Source organism: Vanellus vanellus (genome assembly GCF_965231255.1).
Source record: "Vanellus vanellus genome assembly, chromosome: 16".
In the NCBI taxonomy this organism is placed as follows: Eukaryota; Metazoa; Chordata; class Aves; order Charadriiformes; family Charadriidae; genus Vanellus; species Vanellus vanellus.
This window is the reverse complement of record NC_138921.1, coordinates 10,045,111-10,065,840: the sequence shown is the minus strand read 5'-3', so window position 1 is coordinate 10,065,840 and position 20,730 is coordinate 10,045,111. Positions and strand designations below refer to the sequence as shown.

Sequence of the window (20,730 nt, the reverse complement as noted above, 5' to 3'; positions counted from 1 at the left end):
CTTATATGTCATGAAGGAGAGTGCTTCACTAAGCCTAGCCAGGACAGTTGGCTCACTGTGAACCTTCAAGTTTTGTTGTGAGTTATTCTTGGGTAGCTCTCACTTATTATGCTGATGACTTCTACTCACAGTCAGCTTTTTTTTTTTCTTTGATTGCTCTGTATTGTAGCCATGTCTGATGGCTGTCTTACTGTTGAAGAAATGTTAAGTAATTCATAGCTGTATTTGAAGCTAAGTGCATTCCTGTTTGGCATTTCCTTCTGCTCTTTCCCCCACCACTCTCTCCATTTTAGGTGGTAGATTTAAAACTGCAAGTAGAGTTAGAAGAGAGGAGGAAGAAAGCATTAAACTCACAGAGCATCTCAAAAAAAGGTAATAAGAACCTAGGAATTTTTTTTTTTTTGCATGACTTTTTTTTCTTTTGCATACTGGTTTAGGAGCTAGTATTTTGGTCTTAGTTTTGAGTCATAAGTATCTCCTTTCTCTAGCTTGCTAACTTCATGTAGCTTCCTAAAGTTTTGATAAATGCACGGTAAAGGCTTTCTGTTTCTGAGCTCTTATTTGTATTAGGGTTTAGTTTTATGTCCCTTGGGGGCCATGCATGAGACTGAATTCACTAAAACTACCATGTGTGCACCTGTGTCCCACTGCAGTTTTGCCCTTGTTTATGTAGTCATTTGACAAACTTACAGTATTCTTATAGTGTAGAATTCTTGTGTTCTTTAGACCCTAGATTAGCTGGAAGTGGCATCGAATCTGTTAATGAATTACTCATCAGATATGGCAGCACCATGATTTTTATTATTTTGTGCAGAAATAAGAGACTCTCTGAATAAAGAGAGCCTTCAGAAGAAAGTTGTACTTCCAGATCTTCTCACATCTACTGTAAAGAAATACATGGCAGATTTAGCAGAGATTGCTGCTACTGCAGAAGCATTGTTACCCAAAGGCAGTCCTCAAATCACAACAGTAGTAAAAAGTGATACTCCGTCCTTATTATGTGGCACTCTTAGAGATTATCAGAAGGCTGGACTGGAGTGGTTGGCAAAGCTGTATAAGATGAATCTCAATGGCATTCTGGCTGATGAAGCTGGACTTGGAAAAACAGTGCAAGTTGTTGCTTTTCTTGCACACCTGGCATGTAATGAAGGTATGAAATATTGTAGATTTTTATTTTATAAATCTGTATATTTAGCAGTTCGTTAGTGAATGTGTTTTCAGTAAGAAAAAAAAAATTGTTTTTAAGATGTATAATTTAAAGAAATGTACCTGGAATAAATTTTATAAAAAAGGAGACACAACTCCTTTCATTGTTAGTGCATGTGTATGTTGTTCATATATGCACATTTGCCTTTTCTTGTAAGTTCTGAAGTGGTATGCAGTCATTTCCAGTCATGCTGTACCTTTTATCTCTATAGGTAACTGGGGTCCTATTCTTGTTGTTTCACAACATTTTAATGTGCTGAAATGGGAGATTGAACTGAAATGCTGGTGTCCTGCTTTGAAAATTCTTCTGTATCTTGGGAACCCACAAGAACTTTTTTTAAAAAGACAGGTATTATGTAACATCATTTCATCTGTACTGGGTAAAATAAGCATTACACAGAAAATTACACAGAAAATAACAGCCTGAGTCACGTTTATACCATTGTGGTTAGAAATTTCAGTATGGTTATATCCCAGCCTGGTTCTTTTCTCTTTTGTTATGTGGCATACTGGAAGAATGAAGATATTTCTTCATTTCATGAATGCTGTTTCATAAGCAGAGTCTGATATTTACCAATAAAATCTACTTTGATGACCAGCAGTGTCTAGCTCACCTTTTTAAGTTGGGTGTACATACTTAATAGCATGATATCCCTTTGCACAGACATTTTTGACTAGTGCCTAATCTCTGTATGAGAAACTTGCATCTGTGCTCCAGTGACTTGTACCTCATCTTACTATACGCAGAAGTTTATTAAGAAAATGTGCTGAATTTAGCCATTTTTTCTATGACAAATTGATATGTCACAAAAGAAGGAACAGGAAGATTGGTGTGTATTTTGGAGGTTAGAAGCCACGTATATGTTTTCAGGCTTCAAACCTTCACTAAACTTCTTTGCAAAATATGCTGCTTCCTTTTTTTTTTCCCCTCTAATTTTTCTATTTTCAACTTCATAGTTACAAAGAACTTCTTGGGTTTCTCCATTAATGCTTTTACAGCATACAACTTTTATCCCTCCTTTTGGGATGATGTGTCTGTTACAGTTACTTTTCAATTTCTTTCCTTGTTGGAGTCCTTCATATAATCTTAGATTTGCTACCAATGTAGAATGGGCCATATAAATAATGTAAGAACTTTTTCTTGCCTTGTGACCTGAGCAGAGCAGAAGAAAATTTTTAAAAATGCTGTAGCTTTGAGCATTTTTATTCCTTTAGTTTTGTTACTTTTCCTTTAATTCTTGCAATTCTAACTTTGTCTTGTGTTTCTAATTTTTTATTTGCCTTTGAAAGCAAATATTAGGATGTTAATTCACACATTTGACTGCTTCTGCAATCAAGTTCATAACCATTTTGATTCTTCGGGTAGAATTTACCTAAAGATTGACACATAAGAATCTTAGAGATTAGAATTTATCCATTAAATATGAATACTGTTGATAACCTGAAAAAACAAGTTATAGGTATTCTGAAACATGTCCAAACTCTGCAAGGAACAATTTAAAAACATGTAAGAAAAGATGGCTTTTCATTGCCAGTTGTTTTTGGATGGCCAGGAGACTTTGTCTACTGTGTTTTCTGGGAAGAAGTTTTTATCTTCTTAAAAAAAACATTTTCTGTGAAAGATATTCTATGTAACGTTTCAAACATCACAACCAGAGAGTTAAATTGAGCATTCTCTTCCCTTTTGGGATTTTCAAAGCTTTGAAGAACTGCACTGGGTTAAAGTGCAAGATAATCTACTTTAATCCCAGAAGAGGAAACAATAATCTTTGCTCGGTAATCCATAAAAAAACCCTTTAGGATTTATGTGCTTTTATGTTGCAGGAATGGACCAACCCCAGCAACTTTAATGTATATATTGCCTCCTGCAAGCAATTCTTTAAAGACTATGAAGCATTCGTGAAAGTGCAATGGAGGTACCTAGTTTTAGATGAGAGGCAGAATGGTAATAATCTGACAGAGAAGCACTGGGATGCAATATTCAATCTCCGGAGGTCTGGAGCATTCATTAAAAATTTTCTTTCTGCTTTTGTCTATCAGTTACTTTCTGAAATAACTTTCATTCTTATAACTGCAGGTTTTTAAAATTTTCTTGATGTGATGTAATTTAAGTTACGAAATAGATCTTATCTTACTTGTTATCTTCATTGTTCACAGTCATCATCGTTTACTCTTGATGGATACACTTCTGCCTACTGCCTTAAAAGATCTATGGGCCATTGCCTGTTTCCTGATTCCAGGGATTTCCCAATCCTATCTGGATTTTATGAAGGTAGCATCTGTGGAGGGGAATGAAGATCATTACCAGAGAGTGGCAATGAGACTGCAGAGAGTACGTCTCCCTTGAGGCTAGTGTCTTAATACTAGTATCTCTTCCTCTGAGGAAATACAATTAGGAAGTTATTGTTTTGTATTCTTCTAGGTAGTGCAATCATTTATTTTACGGAGGTCCAAAATTCACGTTGAGAAGCAGTTACCAAGGAAATATGAGCATCTGCTGACATGTACTCTTTCTAATCGGCAGAAGTCGATGTATAAAGACATCTTGTCTCAACCAAGGTACATCTGTTAAGTAGTTCTTAATTGTTTGTTCATCGTTAAAGTTAGGAACCATTCCAGTTACAGTAAGAGAGCTTGTTTGCTAGTATGTTATTTTGAAGTGAGTCATGGGCAAACCTGAAGATTACAGCACATGGCATAATCATAGTGCTATACAAGCTAATCATGTTCTACATTAAGTGGTAATTGTATTCAGCTATTTTTTCTTTCTGTGTTTTGGGTTTTTTGTATCTAATTCTTTTACAAGGTGAAAAGAAGCATAAAGAGCATTTGCAGATTATGGGACAAAACTTTTATCTAGGGCATGTAGTGATAGGACAAAGGGGAATGGTGTTAAACTGGAAGAGGGCAGGTTTAGATTAAACATTAGGAAGAAATTTTTCACTTTGAGGGTGGTAAGGCACTGGAACAGGTTGTCCAGAGAGGCCCCATCCCTGGAGGTGTTCAAGGCCAGGCTGGACGTGGCCTTGGGCAACCTGGTCTAGTGGGAGGTGTCCCTACCCATGGCAGGGGGGGGGTGGAACTGGATGATCTTCAAGGTCCTTTCCAACCTAAACCATTCTATGATTCTAAACCACAGTATTTTATATTTATAACTTAGACAATGGACTGTGTCACAGTTTTTGTCTAAATTTAGTTCTTGAGTTATTTAGGAACTGAATATCCTAGGTTATATTTTACTTTGCTTTTCCAGTATGTCTACTTAGTATTTTCCAGTGAATTTGATAATTTTAAGTGGTGTTTATTCAGGCGTTTAAAAAATGGACTTATTATTGACAATATGTGTTTCATATATTATCCAACGTCATCATTTTCATTTGAAATAAAAAGGCTATTTGAGAAATTCAGGCCTATGATAATGTGGGTTTTAAAATCACAATATATTCTATAAATTATTAAAAGTTTGTATGAATGTGAGAGAAACTGGAGGAATGGACAACTGCATTTTTAAACTCATACTTTTCTACGTTTGATAACTTGGTGTTATCAGATTTATTCAGAAAAACAATTTGAGTGTGCAGAAAGAGCTAAGATCCTAAAAAGCACTGCTTTTTAATGATAATTTACATTATATTTTCATTTTAAATGACAGAACTCAAGAATGGCTTAGAAGTGGGCACTTTGTCAGTGTCCTCCATGTTCTGATGCAGCTGCTAAAGGTGTGCAACCATCCTGGTCTGCTAAGACCCCGGCTTCCACGTTCTTCCTTTGTATTAGACACACTGGAGTTTACAACTGCTTCTCTAGTGCTGAATGCATTAGGATGGGATCTTTGGAAGGTGAGTAGGGAAGTAATTCTCTTGCATTTGACTTGATTTGACTGGGAGAGCAGGTGGCTTAGGACATAAAATTTCTTACACATAATTCAGGTTCCAATTAAATTTCAAAATCTGAATTGCTAATTCATTTATTTTTAGAAGCAACTGCTAAGACTATAAATAATAACCATTGACTTTATGGTAGTACTGAATTTAGTAGGTATGCTGGGAATTTGCTGTCTTTGTCAAAGAAGGTCAGACTATTTTGCAACGTTTTCTGGTTTTGCTTAAAGCTCCCAATTAACCTAAAGTGATGGGTCTTGGAATCAAGGGAAAGGTGCCATTCTTGTCCTGTCCTGAGGAATAGTAAGGGCATAGTTAAGCTGTGTACAGCTCTGGAGATGAGAAGCTGTATCAGATAACACAGTTTAGTTTTAACTGTAGTCTGTTTGTTAAAGTTATATTGCAAATGATTTTATCCTTTTTTTTGTTTGGTTTTTTTTTTTTTTTTTTAGTGATTTCAGCAATACTAGAGGCTTAAGAAAGACTGGACAAAGCTAAAACAGTAGCATTATGTGTCCTGGACTTCTTTAAGCCTGTTGGAAAAATCATTTTGGGGTGGGAGGACAGGGGCTTGTGGAGGAAATAGGGTTATTGTATCAAGGTGGGAATGAATATGTCTGGAATGCCAGTTCTACAAATGCAAATTATTTACTTACAAGCATTGAATTAACTGCAGAGCTTGTAATTTGAGGGTGCTGTCCTGTTTTTGTCTCTTGGTAACATGAGCATAATGCTCTATTTTCATGGTGTAGGTTGCTGAAACCTTTTAAAGTAACGGCAGCTGCTCCTGCAAAAATCACATGACGTGGCTCTTCCACGTTTTGGTTTAATTCTGGCATCAGCTGTGAGCTTCTTAATCATTCTATCATTCTCAGATAATATGGTATTATTACTACTATTCTTTTTTTTTACTGCAACTGAACAGTAGTAGAATATTTATTTAGGTCGGTTTTGGGGTAGTGGTTTTCTTTGTTTGTTTTATAACTTAAGCACACAGACTGGTCTCTCTTTGATGTGATTGGGATGGAAAACCAAATGACTTGCTACGAAGCACAAATACTGCCAAAACGGAAGGTGACCAGGAAGCTTATTGAAGACATCTACTGTTCTCCTTTGTCACCCAGACTTGTGCCAGTGAAGATCAAACCAAACAGGTATGCAGTGTTCCAGTGATTGATTGAAGAAATAGGTGAAAATTATTAATATTTGTGAGGACTGAGAGAGTTCATTCAGAAGCATTTGTTTTTCTTGCTATCTTTTGTTTCCAAACTGATCACTGCTAAAGACTGTATGCCAGTCTTCTGAGGGAAAGCAGACTGCTTTTTACCACTTTAATAGTTCTTTTCATTTATGAAGGCTCAGTTATCTTTCCTGGCAAACTCAATAAAGTTGAAGTCTGTTGTGTTTTTGATCAAACAGTGGAAGTGACTTCTGTAGTAGAGTTTCCTAAGCAGTATAATTAAATGTTCTCCTTCTAACTAATTTTAAGTCTAAGATGTGCTTGCAAAGCACTGAAAGAAATCTAGGGGAGGGTTTGGGGAGCCGGGGGGTGGGGTGGGGGGAGAAAAAAAAAGCTGTTCTGTTAAATTTTGACCTTTTGTTTTTGCTATGGACTCTTCTCTCTGAGGAACAGTTGGGAGGGTTCATTTTTGAGTCTTGGAGTGAATATAATTCTGCTGTAGAATACACCAGAGCAATGTAGACTTAAACATTTTACAATAGATTAATCTAATAAAAGCAGAGTATGGTTTCTGAAGCCCAAGACAGCTTGTGTAACAGATTCAAGAAGGATGTCCTGTGCTAGTTCTATTAGGCAGTTCTGCCAGAAGGGAGCTTTGTCAGTTAATGAAATTTAAGAATTGGAAGCAATAGCTAAAATATTTATGTAAAGCAGAAAAAGAATGTTCAGTTCCCCTGAAGTAGTATACATGAGACAGTTTTTGGAAAGTCAGCTTTTACAATTGCAGAATGTTTTTAAAACCAGACTGTCTGAAGATGCATGGAAGTAGAGATCCACTGCTTTTTGTATTTATATTGCACCTAGACATAGTTAAGACTTTGCTCCATTAAGAGGTTTGATCCTTATTAGCATCTTTTGGGAAGTTTTCTTGCTGTCTCCAGACTCCAAAGATGATTAAGGAGTACAGGAGATCTGTCATGTACCCCTCAACATAATCTCTCAGAGAAGACTGGGGCCTCAGAGCATTTGGTGTACTTTGCATTTTACAGTATATTGTGTTTCCTCTGCGCGTTGACAGAAGTAGAATCCCTCCTGCCGTATGCTCTGCAGCTGGGTACCTCTTCCAGCTCAGATTACTGGCTAAAAATAGCTGTTTGCTTTTTAACTTGATTTTTGTATAGGGAAGAAGGGATTAACAACTTCCTCAAGTACGTTTTTTTTTTTATGCATAGAAAGATAATTTGTTAATTTTTAGGTTATTTGCACCAGTGCAGTACGGACAGAAACCTGAAGGTAGGACTAGAGGCTTCTCAAGGTCTCAGTTGCAGCAGACAGTGGGCACAACAACACTTATGGCAGGTCATTATGAGAAAATACAAAAACGACAACCCCTTGCCATGTTTTCAGAAAGTCATCGTAGGAAAGGTATGTGGTGCATACAATAAAGCATTGCTTTCTGGTTTGCTGTCTTTTTTTTAAAATATTGCTTGAATTTGGGGAATTCGCTCACAAAATCAAAACAAAATTTCTTATTATATATATCTGTCTGTCTTTTATAGGCAGAATGATACTGTTGTGCAGACACTGGAAATTTTCCTGGCAGTTGTGTTGGTCTCCCAGTGTGTGAGACCCGCGGTATGTGAGACAGCTTCTCACATGTGTCCGTCTTAACTGACTGAGCAGATTTAGGCATCGCTGTCCTGTTCTCTGGGTCTCTGCTGAGCCACTATTAAAGGTCATTATTAACTTAGTCTTTTTGACATGATACAGTCCTTTGGAACAGACTGTTTTCAGATGATTGGGGATGTAGTGCAGAATTTCAAGCACACACTTTTTCAGGCCTTTTCTAAGTTCTCTACATATTGATTTCGGATGGGTAAAGTATAAGTTGTTGCTTGGGTGAATGGGAAATGTTAAGTATGAATGGAGACTGAAAATTATATCTCATAATTATTCTTGCAAAGTTTGTACATTGTCAAATTGAATGAGTACACATATGAAATACCAGTCAAACTGTAAATAGGAAATAATCCTTTTTTCTTTTTAGAGTTCTACCAGTGGTACTGAAGGGAAGAACCCTTCATGTGTAGTTTAAAACCACACAGTAGTAGAGGGAGACTTAGTCTGTTTGCAGTTAAGTGCAACCTAAGAGTTATATCTGGAGTAAAATTGCCCTTTGTTGGAAATATGGTGCACCATATGCACGATATGCATGGGATAAGCATTCAAATCCCACAGTGTACAGTGAAGAAATTCTTATTTTTAAACCTAGTACATTTTTTGTCATCTCTTAACAGCCAGCACGATAGTACTAGGCCCAATGGCTTCCACAGCTGGAGCACAAGTGAGCGTTGCTCAGCCAGAGAAGCCTGTAACATTACAGTTTAGAGGGAAAGCATTTACTTTGTCTTACAGTCAGTTCTGTCGGCTTATTGGCGGACAGTCTCTGAAGCATCAAGGTAAGGTGCTAGATGATTCTATTTGCATCTTCTCTCTCTTTTTTTTTTTTTCCTTTTTTCCCCCTCTTTTTAGCAGAGTGAATGTTCTGCCTGTCTTTAAATTTTTGTCTTCCTTGAGGAGCATAGAACTTTAATGAAGCTCATTAATGACCTCTATCTAAATTTTTTTGTTTTTTCCATTTTATAACAATTCAGAAATTGAAATTCTAGAAGCCACAGTATCCTCATATTGCAATACCATATGTCTGAAATTAATTTGGTTTTCTTCATTAAAATATTTTTCTTGTCTTGCTGCTTTCCTGGAAAATTGAATTTATTAATGTGACAGTGGACGACTTGAGCACTAAATCTAAATCAGTATCTACACTTTTGTGTCCAACTCAGGTACTAACTCTTTATATGATAGAGTATATACGTGTTTGTGAACAATACATAGTTTACAAGATTTGTGTGTGCATATCTGTTCACTGAAATAGTCAAAGCTTTAGTTTTTAAATCATGTAGAATACTATAATCAACTAGTCTTATCCATTTGTACTAATGGATTCTACAGTGGTAGTTTGAAAGTCTCGCTATATTTTTGGCAATAGACATAAAGTAGGAAAGCAGATTGGTTTTTCACTAAAATACCAAACCCAACATCTGTCCTTCTATCACAGATACTGTTCTAATTGTCAGCTTTTCTGCTGCTCACTTCTTCTTTCATAATCAGCATAGAACTATCGCATTAACTAAATTATCCTTATTTTCAACTTTCTTTTGCATAAATTTCTTCTTTGCACAAGCTTTATCTGGTCAAAATACATTCAGAAAAGAATTTTGAATTTTAAGGGTATCATAGAAGAAAAACGACAACTAAAGGAACACCTGGACAAAATATATTTTAGAAATGAGCGTCGTTGTTCCAGAACCCCCTTGTATGGCAGAGACTTGTTGGAAATTTGCTCTTGGATCAGTGAAAGTCAAAGCTCTCAGCATTGTTCTGCCAGGATTAACAAATGGCGCTGGGCTGGCTTTGCAAATTCTCTTCCACATTCAAGTACTTCAGAGGTTCGAAAGGACCCACTGCAAGAACTCATTCTGACATTGAAGCAGCAACAGATCGCCATGAAGGATCTCGTTACTAGGTAATTGAGACAAATCCATATGCAGTCTTTGCATAAATTTGATGGGTGTATACTACCATCCAAACCAGGATATTTATGTAAAATACTGTAAAATGGTAGAAGTGGTAAACGAGTTGCCTTGTTTTATCCTTATTGCAGGTTAAATTCCTTTTTGCAGAATCTATTTGCGTCCCTGATGTATAATTTTAGATCATTCTAAGATTTTAAAATTCTTAATAGTTTCATGGCAATTGTTATTACTTTTATAGCAATTCTACTTTATTTTGACATATCTTGTATTTTTTGTGTGAATACTTAGAGAAAAGTAGGAGCTGTAAGCCAGTTTATCTGAGTAACTTTACAGATAGTGGTAATTTCCTCTTGTACAGATCTTTAGTGTTTTTGCATTTTCTTGATGTTAACATAAAACTTCATCTACTGATTTACTTTCAGTTACTTTTACTCAGGTCCTGTATGCTTCCATGCAGACATCATATTTATTACTGGTTTTGAGTAGTTAATAGCCCAAGCTGTTAAAAAATAGTATATTAAAGTTTTGGTTTGTTTTGTAGAGATCTGTGCATATTGCCAGCTGTAGCTGTTGCTCCACCATATTTGTATGTAGCGAATCCTCCTTATACATATACCCATGAAATGGAAGTCTTGAAATTTAATCTAAAGGAACAGATACTTCCCTACTTCCATTCAACACAGCAGATAGCGAGGCCTCGTTTTCTACAGTTTCCAGATCCCCAGCTGGTGCAGCGTGATTCAGGTATTAAAAAACCTCACTGCCTGTTATAACTGTGAGAATGTGCTATCTCTAGTTGTTGAATGCTACCTGCAGAACCTTCACACTCTTGTTTCATAAACAGGAAAGATGGAAGCTCTGGCTGTCTTGCTTCAGCAGCTGAAAGCAAGAGGATGCCGTGTGTTGATTTTGACACAGATGATTCCAATGCTTGATATACTGGAGCTTTTCTTGAATTTCCATTTCCTTACATACATAAGGGTTGATGAGAGTGATGCTCACAGTTGGCATTATCTGGTAAGAGGACCTCTTACTTAAGTTAATGGTGAATAGATGCTCATAGTGGGAGGGAAAATGCTCAAGGAAGGTCTAATACATTTGCAAAAATCATTTGCATAATTTCACTAGTTAAGCAAATTATGCATGTAGCTGTAGCACAAAATATGCAATTATATATGAAACATGTCATTCATATTACTATTTGATGAGGCATCCAGGGCGTTTCCAAGAGGTATGTCAGTAGTTGTCCTATATTTATGAGTAATTTGTGCTTGAAATGCAGACGTTTTATTTCACAATAGCATTTTGATTAATTGCTTTTGCTTTCATTATCTGTAGCTATCTACATTGTTAGTACTTTAAATGTAGTTGCTGTTTTTATGTTGGCACTTCCTCAGCCTTACTCCAGGGGCTTCTGGTTTTTGTAGAGTGCCCTGGCATTGCCTGAGGATAAATTGAAAATATGCTCATTTCCCTCCCCAGTAAGATTCTCGGTATCCTCTGGGGCCTACAATTTGAGCAAACATTAACAATACAGTTAAGTTGTTTCCTTATTTTTTATTTCAAACTGCATTGTTATGCTTTCTGTCAGATGCAGTATAAAACATAAAGGAATACTTTGCCTTAAAGCAATACAAGGCAGCACAATAGAAGGGATTTGATTTAGTCAGTAGACAAGAAAAATTACGAAGCACGCATAGAATGTAATAACCCAGTCAAGTTTGCTTAGTCATAGGACATAATGTGACTACTGTAATAGATCTTTAGATTTGTATCAGGTTGACTGCACCATAAATTAATAGTTCTAATGGTACACAAATTATTTTTTAATTGTGTAGATCTGTAATGTGGGCAGTCAGATAACTTAAAATGTTTGCATGCTTAATGTAGGTTGGGGAAGTAATAAGAAAGCAATTTTTCTGATCTTCTTGTTGTGTAAAAAAGTCTTTTCAGAGATTTATGCTTTATTAATGTGAATTTGTAATTAAGTTGCTTGTCTCCCCATTTTAGGAATCCATAAAAAACTTCAACCAAGACAAGCGATTCTTCTGTGCTATTCTTTCTTCCCGCACTCCTCCTGCAGGTGTCAGCCATGTAGATGTGGATACTGTTGTCTTCTATGACACTGATTTAGATCCACTGATGGATACAAAGGCTAAAGAATGGTGTGATAAAATTGCAAGAGGCAGAGATATTCACATATACAGGTGACTTTTACGCTAAGAAATAGTATAGTTGCTTTAAAATCAAAAAATGAGGGAAGATGTTTTTAGGGGTGAGGTCGTAATTTTTAGTTTATGTCATTTGGCCTTTTAAGATCCCTTTAGAGATTGGATCAATCAGACATGCTTCTTCACTTCAGACTAAAGGGAAAATGAAAACCCTGTCCTGTCCTGTCCTTTCCCTTCCTGTATCCTCTATTCCTGTTTGTTTTTGTTTTTTTTTTTTTTTCACACAGAATGGTCAGGGTTGGAAGGGACCTCTGGACATCATCTAGTCCAACCCCCCTGCCCGAGCAGGGTCACCTACAGCAAGTTGCACAGGATGGCATCCAGGCGGGTTTTGGATGTCTCCAGAGTGGGAGACTCCACAGCCTCTCTGGGCAGCCTGTGCCAGTGCTCTGCCACCCTCAAAGTAAAGAAGTTCCTCCTCATGGAACTTCCTATATTCAAGTTTGTGCCCATTACCTCTTGTCCTATCACTGGGCAAAACTGAAAAAGGACTGTTCCCATCTCCCCAGCACGCTCCCTTTAAGTATTTATAAGCATTATTAAGATCCCCCCTCAGTCTTCTTTTCTCTAGACTAAAAAGGCCCAAGTCCCTCAATCTTTCCTCATAAGTCTTTCCTCTCCCATTTTCATCTTATAAGCCACCTGGATTTCTGTGTTGGGACAGTCAAAATGAACGTGAATATCTGAGGGTGTTTTCTGCTCTTGATAAACAATAAATGTCTTTCTTGATGGTCATATAATTTGATTTCAAATCCGCTAGTGATGAGATGCTGATGCTCATGTAGTTCTAAGATATATTTGAAAGCTTCTCGCACGTGACTTTTTTTTCCTGGAAGGATGTGCTGAGAGCAGAGGGGAGCTCTTGCTCGCCTTACACCACTGGCCAGGTATGCATGGGTGTGCAGTGCAGACGCTATTAACAGATACCCTGCTATTGTAAGGATTTTTTTAAAAATCCAATTGTGTAGAAGACAATATTGTTTATTGTTCATTTTGAAAGTAAGAACTTAAAAGAACCTGGTGTTTTGAAAATATGAAATCAGATGTGAAAAGAAAGCTTTCCTCTAAGAAACTAAAAAACTAATAGAGAACTTCCTATGAAAATAACTGATGGACTTGAGTGTTGGTCCTCACTGCCATAGGGAAGGAACATTTAACATGAAACAGTCGAGTTTCAGAAAGTGACACTGTTTTCTAGGGAACAGTATTTAATGAGTTTCTTCGTTTTACAGGCTTATAAGTGGTAATTCTGTCGAAGAGAGGCTGTTGGAAAAAGGTATTAAATGTTTGATTCAAGAAGTGGCTGCACAGGGAGATGACTGTTCAGCAGACTTCTTAACTCAGGTACTGTAACATTAGGAATGTGAGCAGTTCTTTAGTGATATGTAAAAAATGAGTGCTTTACTAGATCAGAGTCAAGAATTTTAAACATCATCCATCTAGTTTAATATTTATTTCCAGACTTCTTTGGGGGCCAGTGGTATGTGATCACAGTTAAAATCAGCAAAAATCCTGAATTGTTAGCTCCTATAGAAAATCAGAAGATAAAAGTATGTAGAAAGAAAACTGGTCTTGTTCCAATGATAATTTTACACTATTTTTGGCATTGTTTTAATCAAACAAAACCAACATCTCCTGCAGCAAAAGGTGTCAAATATGTCTGTAATCTGACTTTTCTAAACTAAATTTTAGGATGATTAAAAAACTTTTGACATCATACGTTGTCTTATTGAATACTTGAATACGTTTCCATAAGGCCCTTTGCTCTGAATATGGAAAAGAGGATTCCAGGAAATTTACAGAAGAGATACGATCTGAGATAAGGAATGACATAGATTCAGAGATGTACAATTCAGGAAATACCATGGTTCCTTCACAGTTGGAACAGCTGGCTAGCATTGTGGGTCAGGTATGATCATTTCTCTTGTTGTATGTAAACCTTTAGAAATATTTGAAATTTACTTTCCTGTGCAACTCTCAAATGGCTTTCATGAAGTACCTTATTTCACTCGATTTACATGAAATTGTTCTGTGCAAACTTAAATATTGAAACAATCCTGGGAGGTAATCTGAGCTTGTTAATAGATCTGTTCCAGTACCGAAACATTTAAGTTGCCAAGTGTTCTCCTGAGGACTGTGAAGTGCATTGGACTAAATTATATCTTGTGATATAAAACTGTTTTACAGTCCTGTGCTTTGCCAGATACTTGTGATTTTTCTTGAAGGTCTTGGATCTGTTTCTTCTTAACCATTAAATGACTATTCTTAGCATTCCCTAAGTTCTGTCAGATTCGGATTGTCTCCCTTTCCATTTGGCCACTTGTGCTGAGCCTGAGTAGCAGCCTGCTTACTTACAACCAGGCAAGAGTGTGCGTAATAACTTGGATGTGATTCTCCTTTTTTCTTTTTTTTGACGTTTAGGAAAGTGGAAGTCAGTATTTGGAGCCTGTTCTCAGTGATACCTGTGGGGCGTGAGCAGACTAGCTAGGGACCAGAATGTCAGATTTTTGGTCCTTAGATCTCTTTTCTACCTTAATTATAGTGCCATTATTTGCAACCAAAATAAATACATTTATTGTTTGGGGTTTCTTTTTCTGCTTGTTTTTAAATCACTGGTTATTTATGTGTTTCTAATTCAAAAGCTAAATAACTAGCAGTGTGTCAAAATGTTTTTCTGAACAGCTTAAGCCGATTGAAAAGTATGCGTTGAATTTCTTGGAATTGTTTCATAGTTTGAATGATCAAAGAAGCCAGAAAGTCAACAAGGTAAGTGACTATGTTTCATTTTCTGAGTAATAAATAAAAACAAATCAGAAAACCCCAACAGTTGTCAGATTTTCTTTTTTGTTTGTTTATTTGGGGGGGGTTGTTTGTTTTTTTTTTATTATTATTATTTATGAGACTGAAATTTTGCTGAAAATGAGCATGGTCTAAAAACACATTGGTTCCTGATTAAAGGTAGACATATTTCACTTTATCTTTACTGGCATGAGCACCTTACCCAAGAACAAAAACTCAGTTTAGCTAACTTTGCTATGACTGTATGAAAAGTGAATTTATTATGTAGTTACCAGACTCAAATCTGTGGCAATTTACTGCTGTTAGCATATTTATTCTGAAAATCGGTAATATTTTAAAGTGTACAAATTTTCTTCCTAAAAGGAGTTAAAAACTGCAAATACAAGATGGGAATATCAGCGTGCCAAGGAGCTGAAGAAGGCAGAAGAAAGATTTCAGCAGGAAGTGAGAGAGGAACTCTTAACCTATACCAGAGAAGATGCTTATAACACGGTAACACCAAGGGATCTCTAAGTCCCTGCTTTTCAAATAATTTGCGTATTGTGACTATGAACTGTGTATTTAAGGATGTCTGGGGTTCATTTTGCACTCGTTGTGTACCCTTGCACAAGTATTGTACTCTTGCAATTGAAGCTGTCCCTCTGGACAGTTCTAATTCTGTAGAGTAGCAGGTTGCTGTTTTAGCAGGAGGACTGCCGGTCTGTAGGTTGACTTGGAATTGCCCAGTTATGTATCAAGGTAATAATAACTGAAGCAAGAGACTGAGAAAAATATGCTGCCTTTTGAAACTTAAGATTAATCCCTTAAAACATATATTTTTCCTAACTATTTTTATTATAGTTATTGCAAAAATGCTTAAGTTTCTAAGTGTTCTGGGCTGGATGATGTATTGAGGTATCACAAATTCCTTGTTTCTCACACAGGAATTTGTCTGTGAAGGCCCAAATGGAGAAGTGGAAATAATGCCAGTAAGTCAGTAGCGCTTATTTCATATGAAGGAAACCTTACCTAAAATACTATAATTAATGGCAAACTATGGGTTGTTTGTTGTTGTTGATGTTTTGTGTTGTTGGTTTTTGGTTTGTTTTTTTTTTTTTTTTAAGCTTTGGACTCCCCCTGTTGTACCTGAGAAGCGTGATGATGTCTACACTGATTCTGTTATGTGTCTGATGTATAGTAATACCCCAATTCCAGAGTCTGAGCTTCCACCTCTGTTTGTCAGGAGGGCATGTAAGCGACAGAGAACAGATTTGTCGTGTAAGTTGCATTAAAAATTGCATGGGAGGGTGCAGTAATGTTTTTGTGTGAAACAATACGAAAACTCTTCTGTGTTTAAGAATTTAGGCGTGCGTGTACCATTATCCCTCTTAAGCTTGAAATCACTCAGACAAAATGATTGAACATCGAGTGAGAGCAGAGAGAGTGCACTGTGAAAACTTGCTATTGTCCTCATGAATTAGAAATAGAAATAGAAGAAATATGCGTGAATTCAATGAGCAGGAGTAAAGCAATGAGATGCCTGTGCGTCCATTTGATCTGTTTTTAAGCTTATTTTCTTAGTGAAGTGAGAAGCTATTAAAAATGACTGTTCAAGTCAAATACTGTACTAGGGGACCATAGGTTGAAGGTACCTGCATTTGTGAAAGTACTGCAAAAGGCTTACCATTAGTCAGATGATTTGCAGCAATCGGTTTTCTGTCATGATCTTCTTGCACAAAGTTCCTTTCTCACTGGAGATAGTAACTTTGTCCTGTCAATTAGTTTCAGGTGAGAGAAAGAAGCATTGCCACAGAAGGATGGTTGTTCCTCCACCTTCACTTTTCAAGCAAGCGACTCCAAGAATATTGAAAACACGACAGAAGAGCAGAGCTCAGCAGACCCTCCTCTGGGTAAAACAGAAAACATATTTTGCAAGACCTGTGTCAGCTCTTACCAAGTCAGCTGCTGATACTGGGCAAGATAGTCCGGCATGGCTAATTGCTGAAGACTTGGCACTGTTAAAAGTAAGTTAGTACTTTGGTTTTATTGATTTAAAAAGCTTTTTACTTGGAAGTTTATTACAGCATCCATAGACCTTGATTAATACAGGATTATACGTGCTTGTGCGTGCAAGAAAAGCATTTAATTGAAAGATCACGCTGGTTTGATTTCTCTCTGCCTCCTAGGCGGTGAAACAGTTACGGACACTTCCTTTAAACCTCGCTATTGTGTCACCAGCACAGACAGCAAACTGGGATTTTGTCAGCGATGTCGTTAACTCTTGTAACTATGTTTATCGCTCCCCAAAGCAATGCCAAAATCATTACATAAAAACATTTGCAGGTCCAGAAGGCAAGGTGAGTTTACGCTGAAATGGGCATTACATTGTAAAGACTTGGGTTTTTCTTGTTTTGTTTTGGTTTTTTTTTTGTAATTCTTCATTGCTGTTAGTGAACTATACAAGTGTTTAATAAACAGAACCATAACTATCTTTTAGAAGTTTGAATAGTTTGGTATACAAGAAAATGCTAGTAAATATCTTCCCCTGTCAGTATGACTACTATAGGTTATATTTATTACAGTTTCCATACACTTAAGAATATGAATTTCCCCAATGCTGTGACAATGATATAACCTTGGATGTATCACTTTGTACTATCAGTATATTAAAAATAAGGAAGGGGAGCTGTTTATTTTAACTTCTATTTAAGTGGCAGGATATGAATTGTCTTCAGTCACGACTACTGTAAACTCTGATTTTGGAGACAGGGCACTTATTACTACTTATTTTTTGTACCTAAGCCTTCAATTTCTATTTATTCCAGAACACAAGTGATTATCCTCTTCGTGTTAGACAAGCCTATGCTAAAGACCAGAATTCTGAACGTACTGAAATCTATATGAAATACTTTGAGTTGATGACAGTGACTGGTAGAAAAAGAAGTTCCTCAAACAGGTTTTTGTAAGTTTACTTCTACTGTCAATGAGAATTTTCCCCAGATTTAATATTTAATCGGTTTGGTGGCCTGATTGGTGAAATTTTTTTCTCTTTAAGCACAAATGTATTTCACAGTGGCATTTCACATCAGAGGTGCTGCGATGACCTTCAGCCTTAAGTTAAAGTAGTGCATGTACTGTCAAAGAATCAAACCTGTGCTTGTGCTGATGTAAACAAAACCTCGAAGTGCTTCAGTATTGCTCCATGTTGTGTACCAGGAGGGTCAGCCCAGGCTTTCCTCAACTCTTTTCTCAGGTGTAACAATACAGCTGTCATATTTCTAGGTAGAGAACTGGCTGGAGTTCCCTGCTAAACTCCAGCTTTGTCAAATCGTAATTGCAGAGTCCTCTCACAGGATTTTTAAATTCTTTGTATAAAAATGCCATGCATATTAAAATAGTTGCATAAACTTAAGCTAACTTAAACTACTTCATTTACTTTCAGTGCAGACAATTGTGAGAAGTTACTACCTATGTCTGAAGTTGTTTCCGTCTGTGAAGAGCCTACGACGATGCAGGAAAAGGTCTGTTCAGTTTTTCCAGGTGCATTCCATTCTGTACATTCTTTTCAATAACTTTTCAATTCTTTTCGGTTTCAAATACTTTTAAATTACTTTTTCCTGTAAAAACAATGGGAAAGGCTGGGAATAAGGAGAAATTATCAGCGTTTTTGGAAGACTGAAAATTGTTCACACTAATCACCTGCATCAAAGCTATCAGCTATCAGCTGTCTGTTCCAGATCTGTTCCCTTACTGTATTGTGGTTGTCTCTTTTTTTGGCATTTTAGCCGTGTCAGAAGCAGGCAAACATGATACATAATAACTTTTTGTCAAGTCAGAATTTTCTGTATAGACAAATTAGGAATTCATTTCAGGATAAATCTTTCCGTGGCTTCATGGCAACAGTCATGTGTTTGTTCTATTCAGAATTAAAATAATTAAAAAGAAACCTATTGCTGTGATTTCTGCCCCCCCCTTCCTGTATTTCTGTTGCCATAGGCATTGCCTGAAGAGCGAATAGCTCCACAACTGCAGGAGCAACAGCCTGGGCAGAAGCAAGAAGAGGAGCAAAGAGTAGGGCAAACTGAAACCCAGTGTAAATCACAGGGGGAAACACAGGTGAGACACAAAACACAACTGCTGTGCGGTATGCGAATTTGGTTCACTCCTGCAGTTGCAAGCAGGGCAGTACCTTCCTCCCGGCTAAATAAATCTGTAAGCCCAGATTCATGTGCACTCATGGCATCTGTTTTGACTTGGCTGAGGCTGCGTGTAGGACTCTCAGCAAATCTGGAGAATTGGGACATGGAGTAACAGGAGCATTTCATTTTATCTGAGCTGAGGTGAATGGACTTAAATGTCACTGAAAATACAGTTGTCTTGTTCAAGGATATAAGAATAGTATTCAAAGAATAATTATAAACAAGCTCCTTCTTAAAGATACAGAATTTTGGGCTTCATCCCAGAGTGGATTTTATGAGGGGAACGAATGTCATTTTATGGTACTAATGTAACTTGTATTTATCTCCCTTATTGGAAGAATTTCTTAAAACTTCACACCCTCTTTTGAGACCACTTTAGAACACTTGCAAATGTTAAACATACCATATGTTTTATGGCACTTTGCGGCTTCAGGAGCTGCGCTCCCTCCAGCCATAGCTGTGTTGCAGACGGTGTTGGTGGTATCTGCCGTTCCGGCGCTCCTGCAGCCCACAGCCCGTGGCCCCGCTCTGCGAGCAGAAGCATCTGACAGCATCACTTGTCACCATCGCTCTGATGACAACACTGCAGATGCTTGTGATGACTTCTCTGATATCAGGTGACCTTCCACTTTTTATTTTCAGTTCACATTCTGCTACTGAAAATAAATCCTCAAATCTTTATTAAATAGTGTTGCTCGCTTTAAAATTTATTGACAATAAATGAAAATGATGAGAGGATAGTCTTTCAGTAAAGCCTTTACTCTCTAGAAGACAGAATATCCCCAGCTGTTGTATTACTTAAGTGTAATTAATTTTAATTACATAGAATTGTAAACACCTTTGTATACTGTCACTTTGTTTTTATCTTACACAGTTTTATCTTTATACTTTTAGCTAGTAACCAATATTTATCTAAAATTTAATTTTAGATTTAGTCGCAGAAAGTTGCAGGAACCAAGTCCCGATGCTCAGACCACGCTGACTTCTTTGGCGGAGATGGAATGGGTGCAGACGTGGCCGCCGGTGGGTGGATGCCAGCGCTCCCACAGCCTGCACACAGCGTGTGCGGCAACCTCAGCGACTGATGGTTAAAGCAGTGAAATGCTTTGTAAATGAGAGTTGAATGTCATTATTGAGCAGGTTGCAGTTGTATTTTCTTTATAGCTAAACTATCCCCATGTTTTTTTGGCGGTATTTCATGGTAATCCAGAGTTGCGCTAGGTTTTGTTTGTTGTTTTTTTTTTTCCCTCACATTATATGAGGTGTTTGTTGCCCATGCCCTGGGTAAGCAGTGTCTATTCGTCCTGGAAGTTGGCAAGTTTAGTTTGTGGATTTTTACACTAAAGAAAATCATCAGCATTTTGCCTGCTGAGTTCTGAGTAACTGTTAACCTGCCTGGACAGAAATTACTGGAGATGCTGGCCCAGGTTGCTCAGAGAAGCTGTGGCTGCCCCATCCCTGGAGGTGTTCAAGGCCAGGTTGGACGGGGCTTGGAGGAGCAACCTGGGCTGGTGGGAGGTGTCCCTGCCCAGGGCAGGGGGGTTGGAACTCCATCATCTTCAAGGTCCCTTCCAACCTAAAGCGTTCCACGACACTTTGGACAGCTCTCACGCTCCTGTATCCGCGTTACAATAAACCTTAACGTTCTGCCCTGTCCCC

General features: G+C 37.3%; 1 protein-coding gene across 9 annotated transcripts; it reads left to right on the top strand.

The window, feature by feature from the left end:
- Window positions 1–5,986: 5,986 nt before the first annotated feature.
- On the top strand, window positions 5,987–20,725 carry LOC309678659 (E1A-binding protein p400-like). Of its 9 annotated transcripts, none has more exons than XM_082491773.1 (18): window positions 5,987–6,241; window positions 9,558–9,853; window positions 10,405–10,607; window positions 10,708–10,880; window positions 11,874–12,070; window positions 13,327–13,438; window positions 13,851–14,003; window positions 14,777–14,860; window positions 15,257–15,385; window positions 15,817–15,861; window positions 15,997–16,150; window positions 16,655–16,896; window positions 17,059–17,229; window positions 17,698–17,834; window positions 18,315–18,393; window positions 18,869–18,988; window positions 19,540–19,688; window positions 20,001–20,725. In XM_082491773.1, exons 2-18 carry the CDS (start codon window positions 9,834–9,836, stop codon window positions 20,161–20,163), a joined length of 2,331 nt encoding a protein of 776 aa, XP_082347899.1. In that variant the 5' UTR covers window positions 5,987–6,241; window positions 9,558–9,833; the 3' UTR covers window positions 20,164–20,725. The 9 variants fall into 9 exon arrangements, 8 of the variants coding, with proteins under 8 accessions (XP_082347899.1, XP_082347898.1, XP_082347904.1 ...); XM_082491772.1 differs by lacking the exon at window positions 5,987–6,241 and adding an exon at window positions 8,370–8,726; XM_082491771.1 differs by lacking the exon at window positions 5,987–6,241 and adding an exon at window positions 8,821–9,110.
- The last annotated feature ends 5 nt before the right edge of the window (window positions 20,726–20,730 follow it).

Excerpts from the sequence above, each read along its gene's own strand:
- LOC309678659 (XM_082491773.1), top strand. The coding sequence starts at position 9,834 with ATGAAGGATCTCGTTACTAG. Across the intron at positions 12,071-13,326 it reads AGAGATATTCACATATACAG|GCTTATAAGTGGTAATTCTG; the intron begins GTGACTTTTACG and ends TTCGTTTTACAG. Across the intron at positions 19,689-20,000 it reads GATGACTTCTCTGATATCAG|ATTTAGTCGCAGAAAGTTGC; the intron begins GTGACCTTCCAC and ends ATTTAATTTTAG.